This window comes from Thunnus maccoyii, chromosome 3 (assembly GCF_910596095.1).
Source record: "Thunnus maccoyii chromosome 3, fThuMac1.1, whole genome shotgun sequence".
Taxonomy (NCBI): domain Eukaryota; kingdom Metazoa; phylum Chordata; class Actinopteri; order Scombriformes; family Scombridae; genus Thunnus; species Thunnus maccoyii.
In genome coordinates, this window is record NC_056535.1 from 3724336 (window position 1) to 3742112 (window position 17777).

General features: G+C 40.3%; 1 protein-coding gene and 1 long non-coding RNA gene across 3 annotated transcripts; one reads left to right on the top strand and one right to left on the bottom strand.

Moving 5' to 3' along the window:
* Positions 1-297: 297 nt before the first annotated feature.
* Positions 298-17669, top strand: cass4 (Cas scaffold protein family member 4). The gene is made up of 7 exons (XM_042407027.1): positions 298-431; positions 9587-10009; positions 10676-10759; positions 10892-11008; positions 11675-12994; positions 13130-13213; positions 13432-17669. Exons 1-7 carry the CDS (start codon positions 429-431, stop codon positions 13846-13848), a joined length of 2448 nt encoding a protein of 815 aa, XP_042262961.1. The 5' UTR covers positions 298-428; the 3' UTR covers positions 13849-17669.
* Positions 9651-11726, bottom strand: LOC121894434. Of its 2 annotated transcripts, XR_006095537.1 has the most exons (4): positions 11200-11726; positions 10400-10457; positions 10064-10264; positions 9651-9740 (listed from the first exon to the last, which is right to left on the bottom strand). It is a non-coding gene; the product is annotated as an uncharacterized LOC121894434 (long non-coding RNA). The 2 variants fall into 2 exon arrangements; XR_006095536.1 differs by lacking the exon at positions 11200-11726 and having other exon boundaries at positions 10400-10751.
* Positions 17670-17777: the final 108 nt, after the last annotated feature.

Sequence of the window (17777 nt, forward strand, 5' to 3'; positions counted from 1 at the left end):
AGGAAGCAAAATAAAACACACACAAAAAAAATCCCTCACTTAGTCAGAAAAGTAAACTATGATGTACTTCTGCTTTATCAGGAAGATGAAGGGGGGAACGATGGTACAAAATTCTGTGAGGTGGGGAAAAAAAAATAGAATGGTGGGGTGGGGCAGCTGCAGAGAGAGAGGGAGGGGGGGGGGTCTCTTCTGGCCAATGGGGCTGCAGGATGGCAGCTCTGTCAATGACATGGAGCTGGATTACCCCGCCCAGAGTGTAAAACTCTCTGCCTCTCAGTGACAGCTCAGACAATATGCCTGTGAGACACACAGGAGGACTAAATCCCCTTTTCACACACACTCACAGTTGAGATGGTTCACTGAAAACCGACCCTCTGTGGACGAACTCTACGTGGACACTGAAGACAACTTAAAAAAAAAACCCAAACATGGTGAGTAATCCAGCTGCTCTGACTTCAATATTCCACATTTACTTTTGTTATAACTCAGTTAATTTTTGTTTTAAAATAGTCTATAACTCAGTTTTGTACATATGCAGTGATGTCTTTTGTATCTTCTGTTGTCTCCTGTTGCTCATGCAGAGGAATTTCTCTGTAGACCACCTGCTGGGATTTCACTTTAACTTGCGGTGTCAGCTACCACCTATTTCTACACACAGCCCCTCTGACCTGCTCTACTGTAGGCTGTAACCTGAGAGGGCTGATCCTCACACTGAGCAGAGAGGGAAACTTTATGAGCCTCATTAACACACAAACTTGAGCAGTCAGATTATCAAGTCAGCTTTCTCAGAAACAGATCAGTTGGAGATAAAGCAGATGTTTCATGTCCTAAATGTTGCACATGAGGTTGTGGGTCTTTAATATCTTTGCTTCTGTGTTGTTGTTTTTTTTTTTACACGCACCAAACATGTCACTCACACATCTTAATCGGCTCTTAACATTTAAACACAGCTGATCTGTGTGGTTTTTTTTTTCTTTGAGGGAGCTGCTGACAGAACATTTTGTGGCTGGTTCGGTTCCCGTACTCGCCTCACGTTCTTTGTCCAACTCGATGTCTCTTTAACTTCAGCTCGCTAACGGGACTGGATGTTGTGTTAATAACCACTGATGCATTTTGTTTCTTAATCTGTGTGCAACATGACTAAGAAATGATCAGTGGATGTGTTTGCACCATTTTCTCTTTAAAAGTCAGACTTTGGGTATACATGTTGGACCCCCAGAGTGACTAAATGGAAATGCAAGGTAGACAAGAGCAGATGGAGAAAAGATGAAAGTGTGCACAATAAGAACGTCTGGACACAGTTGCTCTAAACTTTTGTTAAGTCAAGTCAGACTTTAGTGAATTTTCTGTGAGATTAGAAGCCAACATTTGGTTTGAGGGAAGTGTCCAGAAGAGTCGGGAGGAGGAGAGGAGGGGGGGGGGGGTGTTTTATGGAAAATGTTTTAAAAGCCTCAACATGATTAATGTAATAGAAAAGCATAATCTTCACAGGTCCTATCTGCAGCACACAGCTGAGGGAAAGGATATGCATCATCCTGACATTTTCCAATGCAAAGCAGTTATGAGACCGGTCTCATCTTATTCATCACGTCTTCAAAAAAAATGACTGGTTTAGTCGATGACTAACTGGCAGTTTAAGCAATCTCATTTCCCTTCTATAAGTTTGTTTCGCACTGGAATTTATTTCTTTTTTAGTTCGTCGTGTGCTATTTCGGGATGCCTCGTGTGCTGCGTTGCTGTTGTGTCTGCTTTTATCATCAGTAGACAGTCATGAGAGCGCACACAGCAGGAGGCTGGCATGGAAAAGTGGCAGCATCCTCCTCACATCCCACTTGAGGGAACTGAAATGTTTTTTTTTTTGTTTAATTCATCATTTGTCCTTTATGTTATCCTGTCGCTGTTCATATGTTTAACTGCTGAGGATTATTAATCTACCTCAGATGTGAGAGGCCTTCATCACTCATCCTGTCAGCCAAATATTTTCAGGATATATTCCAAGTGGGCAATAGGCTCCTGAATAAACTCTTTTACAGAGTATGAAAACAAAATCAATTCAGTCAACAGAGCTGCCACATGGAGCAAGCAGTTTGTAAAGTAAAAATAAATTAATGAATAAATATTACATAATAATAGCGTGCAACAGCAGTGGGGGCTTTCCACAACCACTTCTCTGAAAAACCATTCAGACATTGAGTGCATGAGGTTTGGTTTTAGTGGGAGGTTCACTAACAGTCTGCTTTTTAAAGCTGTTCTACTTCATATTTTAAATTAAGAGTGGATCAAATAATTATGTATAATGTGTGTCACTTGTGGTGAGAATGATCACTTGACTCTGCAGTTCCCTTCAGCTCTACTGAGCTTTTTACTGTCTTTCAGCTCATTGTTTTGGTTTTACAGCCTTACATATATATTGGACTTCCTTTCATCAGGTGGCCAAAAACATGACTCCAGATGTGTCTGCTGGATGTGTAAATAAGCGGCTGTTAGCTAACACATTCTAGGAAATAATATGTCAGTGTTGTAATTACAGCGCAGCCCCCAAATGGTCAAAAAAAGACAATGTTGCTGCTTTAAATGTGATGTTTTGTGCTATAAAGCAAACACCATTACATCCATGTGAGCTCGCTAGCAGTCTTCTTCACTTAAGCATGAAAACTGATTCTTAACCTTGAAGAGAGAAGTTTGTAATAAAAAAAAAAACCTTAACTCAAGGTCAGGGTCCACTTACTAACTTTTACTAGTCTTCTTCTCAGGATCTTGTGCAGTCTTCATCGTCATGTGTCTTCACTGACTGCTCTCACTTTACTAAGTTTCTTTGTGGATTACTGCAATCAGCGTAATGACGTGAAACTGCAGGAAAGTGTGTTGTTGCACCAGAATGCTTGTGCGTGTACATGTGTGGCCCTGTGATCATGCTAGTAGAGCACACAACATACCAACAAAACAGGGATCCATTGATCAAAACATTGCTAGCAGTCAGAAATTCCACAGGATACCATTAAATAATCCATCTGGTTCCCTCTCCTATTTGTTTAACGTATCGTCTCAGAAATCTTCATATGTTTAATGTAGCACTTCACACTCTCCATGCGTATGTGCAGGACACTGATCTGCACTGAAACAAACCAGTGGCTACACTGACTACAAGTCAAAATGAATTCATAAACAATCTCAAGCATGCAATATGCTGTTTAACACTGTAACTGTTAAAAGCTACAAGTAAAGTAACACAGTGACCACATAATGAATATGTGCACTGTAGGCAGAAGATGAGACTGAGGAAGTGTGAGTATAAATAAATCAAGAGTGTGAGCAGAAAGATAAGTTCCTGCCACTGAGCAGTGAACCCGCAGCCCACTTGTTATCTGCTGTTCCTCACATTGTCTTCTCCGTCATCCACTGTTACTGTCACACCTCTGTGAACAACTCACTAAAGTGCATCTTCAAGTATTTCTGCCGGTTCAGTTAATAGCTGGCTGAACCAGCACACACTGTCTGTTTAAAACCTGCTGCCAAGTTACATTTTTGTTCTAAATTGCATTATTAGTCAATACAAGTGAACCCTGAAGCCTAAATTGTACTATGTGACACATTTAGGAGTATAATATAGCTGAAGTTGAAATGAAAACACCATTTAGCCCCATCTCGCTCTTAAGTACAATAAATGACTTATTGTACTCACACAATTTTTTCATATTTAAAAAAACAATCCAACCTTAAAGGTCCACTTGATCTTGAGCTCTTCAGGTGATGTGTGTAGTCTTCACATTTAGTTTGACTTGTTTTACTGATAAAACAATGGAAGTGTTTATATTATGTTTCCCGTGTTAAATGTAGTGTAACAATAGCCCTACTATAGTGAAACGTTCAGTAAAATGACTCTTCTAAATATTAGCTAACATTAGCCACCATAAACTAGTGGTCTGAGTGTATTGAGCAAGGCTGCGTTCTATTTCTTATGAATCCAACTTTTTATTTGTAACAGGATGATTTTGTTATTTCTTTTTGCAAAAGTTGGATATTTTTTGCTTTAAGGCTCACTGACTAACTGATTAAAAACAGATCATAGCAGTTTCCTTGAAAAACTCATGCTGTCCCTTGTACTATAAAAAGTCCTGGACCTCATCTCCTTCGTGCCATATATTCACTTCCTCTCAAGGCAAACGGACTTGTCAAAAATGCAAAGCAGATCTTGAGAACTGCACCTCTAGAGAGCACAAATAATCTTTTGAATATTTTATCAGTGTGCTCATCATTCACAGGCTATTTTTGTTTAGTTTTGACACATATGAAGTGTATTTACTGTTTCTTTTGTGTTACGTTATAAGTTATCTATCTATGTGGAATGTTGATTGTGCAATCCTAGGAAGTTTTCGTCAGTTGTTTGCGTTTGTGTATGAGATTTTGACATAGTTCTCACCAGTTCCCATACAGGAAATACCAGGGCAGCTGTAGCGAGTCAATGTCACTGCCACAGAGCCTGAATTAGTCTCCACAGCCTCCTCTTGGATTTGTTTGGGTTGGAAAGAGGATTGACAAAGGTGATTTTCCATGGAGCACATCTGAGGATCATTTAAGATGATAAAATTGATCGACCAGCAACGAATTCCCAACGTGTCAAAAGATGATTTACCAGGATATCAAATCTCTCTCTCAATCCAGCTCTCTCTGTCTGTCTGTCTGTCTGTCCCTGTCTCTCCTCCTCGTCTCCCCCCGCTCCCATTTTTGTTACAAAGATGCTGTGGGAAAGTCTAATATGTCATATTTACAGGCTGACTTCCTGTCCAAATTTAAGAAACGACATTATCTTAGCTATGCGCTCTGCCTCATCTCGATCACCCTGCTCCCGCCACTCTGTCTGGGAAAATTAACATTCTTCTAAATTTTAGTGAACTCTCAGTCCTGTGTGACAGATTTGTTCAGCACCACCATGGGTGTTGTACAGGGCCTGGCTTGTGTCTGAACGTATAATGGATGAGGTGCTGACCTGACCTGGGGGTCGTGCCCAGGCTGTCAAGGGGCAAAAGGTCAGAATGAACCAAGAGGGTGTCATTCCCACACTGGGAATCACTTCCTGGACTGGTTCAGAGTTAAATGCTAAAACATCTTAGTTTAAAATGCCCTAATTTGCTAATTAGTAATAAACATAAAGTACAGCTGGTGATCATGGGAATGTGATTACTTTTGCAAGTATTTGGTCATAAACCAAAGTGTTTAATTTAATGTTTGACCTGATGATGGCACCACATGAAGTCAGGAGATCACCGAAGTCATTAGAATTCATCCTCTGGGGACTTTGAATGTCAGTACCTAGTTTTATGGTAAACCGTCCAATAGTTGTCTCAAAAACATGTCAAAAACCAAAAATATCAACCTCATGGTGATACTAAAGGAAAAGTCAGGGGATCACCAAAGGTAGTTGGATTCATTCTCTGGGGGCCATGAATGTCAGTACAATATTTCATCTTAATCCATCCAGTAGTGGTATAATTCAGTCTGGACTGGTGGACCAGTATCAGTATGGTACCAGCTACACTGCAAGCATGGCTAAAATGCCAAACATTCATTGGTTCCAGCTTCTCAAACTTGAGGATTTGCAATTTTTTCTTTTATATCATTGTGAATGGAATATTTTGTGGGTTTGGACTAATTTGGAGATGTCACCTTGGGCTCTGGGAAGCTATAAAAGCACCTTTTTCACAATTTTCTGATAATTTATAGAGTAAACAATCAGTTCTTTAAAACAATAATTAAATAATTTAATCAGTAATGTAAACAAAAAATTATATATATATGTATATATATGTGTACATATTCTATTAAAAATAGAATTGTCTTCTTTCTGCTTTTAACACAAACAATGAAAGATCTGATCCGCTCCACATGCTGCTTTGTCTTGATTTGAAATAGCTCAGATGTTTTTGAAATATCTTAGTTTGCTCTGACGTGTTTTACTGCCTAAACAGAAGCTTCTATCCCAAGAGTTTTAAAAGCTTTTCTTGCGTTGCGTCTGAAGGGGCCGATGTTAATTTGTGAACAGGATGGAGCGGGGAGACGGGAGAGGCAAGAGAGAGAGGCAGAGACAGCTGTGCAGTTAAAGTGCTGAAGCCAGCTGTCAGTGGGGCTGATCTGCACAAGCAGGCGTGTGCAGGAATCCAAGAGTCACAGCTGAATCTGACTTTGTTACTGTACTTATCAGACACAGAAACAGGGACACGAGCAAACACAGCACGAGGTGAGGCGGGGGCTTCTGCTCAGGACAAGTGACCTTGATTCTGATGGTTTAGTGGGTTTAACTGTGGTTTGAAAATAATGAGTGTATGAAATCTGAAATAAGTTCAGTGCCTCCGATAATCAGGTCACTTAAAAGGTTGTGGCTTTAATGGCATTATGGTCACAGAAGAAACAGGACTGAAACTCTGCAATACTTTATATACATATAGTATATATACATATAATCATCCAGGTGTTATCATGACCCATGATTGAGATACATCGTGAGTGTGACACAGAGCAGAGTGTGTATTGATGGGGATAGTATACGCTGATGTTTCCAGGGAGAAAGTACAACAATGTAATTCTTGGTGGTATGGTCGCTGACTGTCATCTGACCCTACGTATTTTACTTGCATGTCTGTTGCATGACCCAGAGGATTAGGCAGGGAGTTTGCTGAGGCTTGGTGTGTGTGTGTGTGTGTGTGTGTGTGTGTGTGTGTTTGGGAGGGGGGGGGGGGGGGGGGGGGGGGGGGGGGGGGGGGGGGCATGGTCTGCTGTGGTCAGTGTGCTCCACAGGGCTGACAGGCCTGCATCCCAACAGGTGCTGAGCGTGTTGGGCTCTGATGGTGAAAGGGCTCTTTGTTGCAGAAGATTCACCGTCAGAGAGAGGCAGAGCCAACAGAGCCCCCCCCCTACCCCCAACATACACACTCTTATCAGCTGAGGGTGGTGTGTGTGTGTGGGTGGGAGGGTGTATGGGGGGGTGGTGTATTTGTTTTGTTGAGGGTCTATACCATACTCAGTCTATACCATACTCCTTATAGTTTGTTGCACTTTTATTTATGAATGTAACCAAGTATGTTTACTCAGGAACTTTACTTAAGTGCAATTAGAGGTACTTGTACTATACTTGATGACTTCCATTTTATACTTCTATATATTTATAATCCACTACGATTAAGAGGGAAATGTCTTTACCACTACTACACTACACTACATTACTAGTTACTTTGTAGATTAAGATTTTACATACATTTTGCTGATAATGCTATAAAATGCAGGACTTTTACTTCTAATAGTTTTTCTACATCATTGGTATTGCTAATTTTAGAGGCTAAAAGTGAAAGATACTTTTTCCACTACTGATATGTATCAGCATTATAGATACCACAAGAGGTAGATCATTATATCAAGGCAAGGTATTGTGTAACAGTGTTAATTGCTAATTAGCACTTAACACAATGTAGAGCTGAGGCTGATGGGAATGTCATTAGTTCTGTAGGTATTTGGTCAACAACCAAAGTATTTGATAAATTGAAATCGCAGGATCACCAAAGTTATTACAATTAAACCTGTGGAAAACAAAGCTGTCTGTGCAGTCATGAAGTCATGAAGATTTATCATCTAGGAGGAATGAATGTAGCTAGTTTTGTGCCATGCAATCTTGCAGATCTCCAGATATTTCAGTGTGGACCAAAGTGATGGACAGACCAACCAGAGGACACTTTTTTTTTCATTTTATTAGTTTATTTAACAGGGACCATACAGATAAACACTGTTACATACAGATAAGCACTGCAGCAGATGGAATGGGGCATCTAGCTGAAGCTAATGCTGTTTACAGCTCCTGTCCCTGGTTAAGCTTTTAAAACTAGATTCAAACTATCAAACAAATTTACTGATAAAACAGAATCAGGATAAAAACAACAGGACAGATAAATTGCCAACAGACAAGTTAAATTAAAATCTAATGAACTATCATTATGAGCTTTTGTTGATAAAAGTGATTTTGTCAAGAAGGCATTTTATGTAGATAACATAAACATTGTAAAATAGATTTTTTTGTTTGTTTGTTTGAAATTTTCACACAACAGAAAATGTTTAATGTTGAAATGTTTAATCCATTAACATCCTGTTTTCCCTTAAGGTTGAAAAAGTCATAGTATTCCACTCCGATGATGATGTTCAGTTAAACATACAAACTTGAGACTGTGTTTCTGATGTCTGTATCATTCCATCCAATGGAAATATTCTACATGTCTTATGCATCATTGTATACACATTTCCTCCAAAATCCAGCCTAACAATGTTCTGTGGGCTTGAACAATGTTTGGCTGCACAGCATGAGTTTACAATGACTTAACCAGAGGCAGGCCAGTGAGCTGTAAGAGCCTAAATTCTTCAATGAAAACATTTTTGTACATTTGTAAGGAGGAAATTCATAAATAAAAATTCTCTAGTCAAAGTTTGTTTGCATTAAAGGGTAAACCCTGTTTTTATCACACTGATTTGTAAGCTGACTGTAAGATTGTGCCAATACTGACAAAGTCAACATAACTGGCATCATAACACACTAATAGCATAGTTATATTTAATTGGTGTGAACATGTTTCTCAGAGGAGCTGAAGCGATATGGTGACATATGTGTGTGAACTCCTTTTTTTTCTCTGTAGCTGCACAGTGAGTCAAACCACAGGCTGCTGCTTCTTGTGTACTCACCTCTGCCAAGTGGTTTTGGTTTAGTGGCATGTTTCATTATTCACAGCTTGTTTCGCGAAATGACAGCCTGCACAACAAGAGCCACCACACCAAATCTTTCACATGTCAGTGGTCATTGTATGTTGCTCAATATTACTAAGATTTGGTACAAACAGAGAAGTGCAGGGCAGCTGGGTTACATGATCACTGACAGTGAAGAACATCTCAACACATGGCACATGTACTCGTGCATAAAAAGCAACAATCATTCTTAAATGGCAGAGTTCAAATGGGATTTAAAATATGTTGAGTGAAATGAGGTTTCATTTGCACATTTCAAAGTATTTTTGGAGTGGTGAGATAGGGTGCTCTCGAGTCTGCAAAAGGGAAGTTTTGAAGAAACTTGTTTTCCATTTATCTCTCTGTAGGGCACACAAATAGGAAGTGAAAATACAGAGCAGAGAAGATGTCATTCAAAACATGAAATAGCTCTACTTATTTTTTGTTTCACAATCTATCTAACAATAATGATATAATATAACAAAAATGACTTTGCCACAGTCAGCTGTGCTCATTCCGATTTATAAAAAGACTTATGACACTATGACATATGGCATTATGAATCTGATGACAACTGCATCTTGCAACTTGAAGTAACATTTTGCAAGAGGAAATGTCATCAGGCCTACAGCAGCAAAAAAGAGACATTGCCATATTCAGAAAAGTATGATGCTCAGGGCATGTGGAATAGATGGTATCTCATATTTTAAAAAATCAATTCAAAACATTCATCTTTATCTGAATCTGTACACGCAAATGACAACATAGAAACTTACCAGGTAACTTTTTTACCTGCTAATCTTTATTTTCATTGTCTCTGTTCTTATTTCAGAACAAACTTGCAAAGGCTCTGTATGACAACACTGCAGAGTGTGCAGATGAGCTGGCCTTCAGGAGGGGAGATATCGTCACGGTGATGGATCAAAATGTGGCTGGCACCAGTGGATGGTGGATGTGCTCTTTGTATGGGCGGCAAGGCCTGGCCCCTGCAAACAGACTGCAGCTCTTACCACAAACTGTAACCACTGCAGGCTCCTTAAGCCATGTCATGGAAAAACACAAATTAACTGATGCTAAAACCGATGACAGTGTGCAGAATATCTACCAGATCCCCAGTGTACCCCGACCCTCCAGCAACCCTGCTTATGAACGTATGGACATGATCTACAAGGTCCCGTCTACTCCCTCATCAGCTTCAAAAAGTCCAATCCCCTTAGCACTTAAGCATAGCACAGAAGGACCTGAAGGAAACAAGGTACAAATTATTTTTTCTACATGTATGATTCTGTGTTCATGTAAGAACAAAAACCTGAATGTAGATGTCAGTCTGGCTGGTGCTCCAAGGTCAAAGTTGGACCTCTTCCTTGGGAAGTGTTAACTCTCATGATTAGAGAGGTAGGCTGTTGCAGAAATGCAACGCTGGGAAACCCCTGCTGGCAAAAGAGCTTACAGATGGGGACCAGGGGCCTCTCCATGGGGACAGGCATGCAGCACTGGGGTCTTTATGGGCCTGTAAAAGACAAACAGACACAGACTTCAGACAGTTTTAACTGCAAACAGCAGCTCATGCCGCCAGGGACCCCAGAAAGACAGAAGTGTCTGTACGGGTGCTTGTGCGGCAGAAGGTGGGGAGAAATATACCCACATGTTCACCATTTCCTCTCCTGCTCCAGGGGAGTCCTGTTCCACTCTGCAGTAGCCACCTAATATTCAATGAGCAGCATGGTTTCTATTATAGAGTTGTGTTAATTGGCAAAGTGCATGCATAATGGGGTTCTCCGGAGCGCTCAACAGCTTCTGAGCAAACACCGTCCCCATAAATGTGTTGATGCAGAGGTCATTGGGGTAGATGCAGCTTTGATCAAAGCAGTGCAAGTGTTGCCAGTCGAAACCAATATTATAGCCTGTCTGTTGTTTGCAGCCTTCACTGCTCAGCCCGGCATCCAGTCCTAAAGGAGATGTTTACGATGTCCCGAGCCAAGCGAGACGAGCCTCTCTTTTCAATGTGAGCTTCTGCAAATATTCACTACAAAATATACACCAAAAGTAGATATTATTTGTAGATATACTTCCACTTGAGAGGGTTTTGGTCTGTGTCAAAGATATCTTCACTGTTATTGTAATATTCCCATTGCAGGCATCAACAACTCCAAAATATACAGCCCGAAAACACTCACTGATTCCAATTTCAGAGCTGGAGAAGAGATTTGACTCTCCGGGGAGTTTAAGGTGTAGCAGTCCAGGAGACTCTTATGTAAGTATCAGATTTTGGGGGGATAAATGAAGCAAGGAGACTGTGATGTGCTCACTTTAAAATGCAGTCTTTCTTTCAACATTTCTTTAATCCAATCCTTCACTTTAGTTTAGTGTTTAGTGTATGCCTGAAATGAACTAGTTCATATGATGTGTTGCCCAACCACATATAATGATAAAAAATGTTTATACCTGTTCCAAATGGCCACACTCAAAAGTGGGGTGAAGCCTGCCGTCATAGTCTCCTCCTGGCTGCATTACATCGCCTCCCTGATCCATCTCCAAGAACTTGCAGTCTTTGTAGCCTTAACACAATGAATCATGCAAATAATCGTGGAGATAATGGTGCTCACTTTGGGACAGTCTCTTCTCAAAAGCATTCATGGTGTTGCACTAGGTTGTAGACATGAAAAATGATGGTAGTTGTTTTGTTAAAGAATGAAAAAAGAACTCGAAGAGAAACTCAAATATTGAATTGCTTTAACACCTCTGTAGACACCAATTCTTGGGAAAGACAAAACCCCCCAAATTCTGACTTCAGACAGGTGTGGAGGAGGGTGTTTCAGACAGTGTAAAACAATCTAACAAGCACATCATTTGAAGCAAACTGAGACACTTACTTTCCACTAAGTATAAATTATATTGACAACTTTTGTCTTTTGCACAGACATATGCAGTTCCGCCACCTCTGCTTCAGGACCCAAACTATGACATCCCTATTCCTTCGGCCACAGAGGCCCAACAGAAAATAGTCAGTGGTTACAGCACCCTTCCCAACCCCTGCAAGCCTGAATGGATCTATGATGTTCCAATGAGTTCTGAGAAACAAAAAAGTAAACCCCAAGGCACCTACGACACCATGCCCTCCAACGCCATCTGCAGGCAGCTCTATGACACTCTTCCGTCACGTGCACGGCCAATTCAAAGAAGCAGTCCAACTCCCTCACTTTATGATATACCAAAACCAAGTTCTCTTGACATCTCAAGTCCGCCCAAAGTGCTGCCAAGGGTCCCAATTTATGACAAGCCCCCAACTCAAAAGCTTACAGAGGAGTCAGTATACGCTGTCCCACCCAAGGAGGAACCCCTCACCCAAGTTCTCAGTGATCCCCCTGGTGATCATATACCTCTAGAGTGCAGGGGTGACTCAATCAGTGCTCATGAACTCACAAGGGTGCGTCTTCATCGGATGAGGAACTTCCTGTCCTGTACATCTTTCCGTGACCTTCCAGGGAGTGGGGAGTCACTGGTGCAGGAGGATGATGAACGAGGCAGGACCCAGCGTCTCTCTGCAGTAGACAGTCAAAGAATCAGCACAGCCTCCAGCTCCTCCACCAGCTCCTGTGACTCTCTGGCTCTGAGCTCGTCTTCTCCGGAGCCTCTGCGAGAAGTGACACTTAGCCAGGATGAGGCTTGCCGCAGACTTCTAGACCTACAGGAGTCCATTTGCAGGACCGTACCCCAGCTCATGGAATTCGTAAGCAGTCGCTGGAGGAGCAAAGAACATCTGGAGAAACACCTGGAGGAGATCAAAGAAGCAGCAGAGGGGATTGCATGTTCTGTGACATGCTTTCTAAACTTTGCCCTGGACATTAAGGGCAATGCCCGACGTTTGACTGATGCCAACCTTCAGACCAGACTCTATAAACAGCTGTCCATTGTGGAGGACTCAGGTGTGATCCTACAACAAACTGTGAGTGCTCTGAACATGGCCGGCTGGCCCCTTAACACGCTTTGTCAGGACCCTGGGCAAGTGCAGACGCCTGACCAACTGGAGCGCTTTGTTATGGTTGCCCGCACTGTGCCAGAGGACGTCAAGCGCCTGGTGTCCATCATTAATGCCAATGGCAAGCTTCTGTTCAGAGCTCCTCAGAAGGATCCAGAGCCCCTTAACACCACAGGTCAGCCAGAAGCAAAGAAAATTCCAGACAGGAGTCAACAAGGAGGGGACATAGTGGAGGATGACAACGACTATGTTGAGCTACAGGTGAAAGCTTTTAATGATCTTCATCATCATAAATCATATATAGTATGTATTGTGGTAAACGAATGATTAGCTATTAACTAAGGAAAATCAAACTGTACTGGTGATGTAATGTTTTTGCCTTTGACTTTTCCTCAGACAAAGAATGATTTTGAAAAGCAGGAAAAGGAAGTGCAGAAGGAACCAAGAGAAAATGTGACACCAGTCTCTAACAAGGCACAGGTGAGTATCTCCTGTTAAAACAGAGGACTTGTTCCTACTTAAAGGAACAAATCCTAAAATCAATTTTTGCCTCTTTGAATACGAGATTTTTATAGTCTCTTCTACAGTTTAGCTATCCAGACTTTCCTTGTAGTCAGAATAGACAGGAGAAACTGTTGTCCAGAAGGCATGATATGTGGCCTTCTTCACTTTCTTTATTCTTTTTATCCACTGCTCAGGCTGATAACAAGCAGCATTCCTCTGAGTCTTCTGGTGGCCCAGAAGAACATCGACCACCTTCCCTGTCAGAGCACTGCCGGCTTTACTTTGGCGCTCTCCATAAGGCCATTGGAGGATTTGTTGGCAGCCTTCAGGATGGCCAGCCACCGGAAAAATTCATCTCACAAAGTAAGCTGGTGATCATGGTGGGCCAGAGACTGGTGGACACCCTGTGCAGGGAGGCCCAACGTGTAAAGTCCAGCCAGAGCCTTCTGTGTAAGAGCAACCACCTGTGTGCTCTCCTGAAGCAGCTGGCTGTGGCCACCAAGAAGGCCGCACTGCACTTCCCAGATAAGCAAGCTCTGCATGAAGCTCAAGAGTTTGCAAAGGAACTGGCCCATAGAGCACAGCACTTTCGGATATCGCTTGATATTTGAGAGCACAAATATCAAGCATACTGATTTGTTTGTACAGCAAAAGACATTGGTTTATTCATCAGTTCATCTGTTTCCTTGCTCATTCATTTCATATTCAACAACTTTCAAGCTTCACTTGCCAAAAAGGTCATTGTATTACTGAATGTTGTTATAATGAATCACCTTGCTGGTTAAAATGTTAATAATGTTAGAAATAGCTGCTGAGACAAGCAGAACAATTAAAATATGGAGTTGTATTTGTACTTAAATAAAAGACTTCAACTCAGCGGAGTTCCAAAATAAATTGCACATTCAGGATACTGTACTCAAGCCAATTTTTAAAATGCAATTTAAGTATAAACTATAAAATAAATATGTATTATATAATTTACAACAATTTTATATTTTCTGAATATTGTTTGTTATGTGAATGTTTTATGTATTTTATCACTTTATTGTGTAAGAGGTATATTCTCCAGGGTAGCAGTTTGACACAGACTACTTTTTGTGAATATCTATGTAAATATTCTAAAAAATGTGTTATGCATTCCCACACTTTCCTCGACAAAAGACTGAATACAACACATGTTGGATTTTCATTTCTATTAAAATAAAAAAAACTTAAAACCCTTTATGTTGTTTTGTTTATGTCTGTTTGAAGCATCTACATATAAACTGTAGTGATCTCTGTAGAAACAGTCTTTATTTAACCTTCTCTCTATTCAAAATAATGAAAAATAAAGTTAAGTTTATACATATCGGTCAGTTTACGAGTCATTGACTGTGGAAACATTTTTATAATGTCTCTTAACCCTGATGATGTCATCAGGGTTAGGAGACATTAGAAGACGAGCCTACAGATGTATGACAGAAAGGTCTGTGGTCCCAACTGGGGCCGTGAAGTTGGAAGTACATGCAAAAAAAATGTGTATTTACCAGGAAGGGAAAGCTATTGTGGATTGCATTATGGGAAATGTAGGATCTTATGTTTTTGGTGCGTGATTCATACTGGGGACAAAAGGTCAGGATATCTCGGCCTCTGTTGTTTCGATTTTTACCATTCTTTTTCAAATCTGTGTCTTGTGACTTCCCCAACTTTATGGAAGTGCAATACTATATCGCTGGAGTACCACTTTTACTACATGATAGGTCATTGCTCATTGAATGGAAATGATCAGAGGTTAGTGTCATTACTCAACAGGAACACTGTAGTTGGTAGTGCTTCAGTGTCTTGCTTAACCCTATACACAAAAATTTAGTTAAAGTTAACTTCTTACCCCACTGTTGCACCCTCAGTTACTGTACAGAACATATGTGATATGTAGCAAGAGATTAGACTCTCATCTTTTTGGTTATTGTGGGCATTTAAAAAAGAACACCCTGTCATGGGTGGGGTTTTTTTTTGTTTTTGTTTTTATTTTCATCATTCAAAAGGTTTCAGTTTCTCTGATAATATTTCCATCATTAAACATTTCAATCTGTATCCTCTAATTAAGGTTTGTTTATTGGTAACCTTAGGCAACATTGTGTAATATAGAATTTTTTCCCTAGGTGATTTATCTAATAAATTCTAATTTTATAAAACACAGAATTAGTATTGGGGCTTTATATTATTATCGACAGTCACATCATTATAATATTTGTACAATGTGCCAGGAGAATTATAAAAAGCAAGATTCAATCACTCTATAAATTCATCTTGCCCTTTGCTGTGGGCTTGCACTCACATGGCTCTGCTTCATTTAAGAATGAAGTACTATAATGGGAAGGCAGGGGCCTTCCCATTAGTATTAGTACCTCATTTCAAAGTCACAGACATGTGATTGTGCATTTTGAAAGTGTAGGGATGGAAAAAATATGTTATGGGTCTGAGAGTAAAAAAAGGTTGCTATAGTAGCAGTGTTGTGCAGTATGTACACTTCAGCAGGTTGGACACTTGAATCTGATTCATTGGTTGAAGGATGGTTGATCCACGGCCTGTGTCTCAACTAAACCATCTTACTGGCTGACAAATTCAGATAACAAAGTTTGGTAGAAGTAAAGGACAACTTGACAACTGAATGACTGCTGCACACGCACAGTTTATTCATGCTGCCCCCTAGCAGTACTGAAGGGATATGACTCCATTTGTCTTTTCAGGTTGAAGGATACTCTGATTCTCTACATGAGACATTTAGAATTTACATCATGACTCATTCAGTGAAGTATACTTTTTTTTTTTCTTATTTTAACATCAAAGTAACATATTTATCAGCATGGAATTTAGCTATTTACTTCTCTTAACTTTAAATTTTTATTAAATTGTAGTTATAAAACCAAAATGTAAATATCCTGGGCTGACATCATTAGGAGAAAATTCTGGACTTTTATTAACATGTCGATGGCAAATGCTGTTGCACTGCTTATAATTACAGTCTCCAGTGACAAAAGACACATTACTTTATTTACTCATAAAAACAGTATATCCTCATAGTCTGCTGAGAAGGCTTATACTGAAAATCTATTGAACCATACTGCAATGCTATTTGCTGCAATGGTTGGGTAGAACTTACTATTCTTCCTAGCGTACAGTAAGTATGGTGAGCTTTTGAATAGACAGTCGTTTTTAGGTCTGTTGTTAGGTGACATCCAATTCACTTTAAACTCTTTGCTACAACAGTTGGGAAACGACCAGCTTGCTGATTGGTTGGTTTGCACTAGTCTGGAGATAAAACTGTGTATCCACTTTGACCCCACCACAAATCAGGAAACAAAACCTAAAGATTCAAACCTCTCAAGATAGTTCACATCCAGCCTTTGGGTCTTAGTTGTGCTAGCATACATCAGCCTATCAAATGTAATGTGTGAAAGAGTTACAACTTATGAACTGCATATCATATGCCAAGGGCAAGACACTTGCTATGACATTAGTGAATGTAAACTCCTGAACTTAAGAGGTGTTAAGGTCTGCGAGTTTTTTTTTGTTTGTTTTTTTTTTTTACTATTTTGCTTCAGTCTCATTGCTCTAATGATACTTGTTTTCTACAGCAGCTGTTTTCAGCAAAAAACTTGGATAAACCCACTGTGCACTAACTGCTCAGCACCAAGCATCACACAGACAAAATTAGAGACTATCTGGTGAACATAGTGAAGCATTTAGCAGCTACAGTACCAGTCGAAAGTTTGGACAAACTGTCCCATTCCCTGGAATGAGAAAGTATGTCCAATCTTTTGACTGGTAGTGCAGATGTCCCACAGGAGATGATGGAGACCAAAACAGAGCTAAAAGCAGAGCGATTATTGGACTTAAATTCATTGGGTGCCCAGAAACATGACTTGAAATGAATGTTGCTGTATATGTAACGTCATTGTTTGCTGACTGTAACAACTTTAGGGGATAATATGTTTACAGCTTGTTGCACTGTCCCCAAGTGGTAAAAAAATCAATTAATGCAGGTTTAAGTTTTCCAAAACATGTATGTCTATAAAAACAGTGTTTTAATTCCCAACTTTTGTTGTAAATCTGTTAATCCAGCTATGTTTATTATGCTGCTTTTGCTCTGTATTGTGTTGGTTTAGGGTGTTGTGCTTATCTCTTCTGCATGATTGTCCCTTTTGCTAAGATGTATAGTACTATACAATGTGCTTGATAAAAAAATGAAAAGAAAATGAATTAAACTCCATCAAGGTGCTGTTGTTTAGATCGCAGACAGACAAATATAACACAATGACCTCTTTGACAAATCAACTGAAATGAATCACAGAATTTCTCTTAGTGCAGAAACGTAATATTGTAGAGCTACTGTCTATCAGTTGACAGAGTGGTGGTCTGTTAAGGGAAGGTTTGGGCTTTATCGCTTTTGAAATAAAGCAAACGCGGAAGTAAGTATCAGTGAACCCTCTCAGTTCCTTCGTGTGCCTTTGAACGTGCCTGTGCGTCATGTCGTCATGTGCCCACCCGCTCCCCCGCC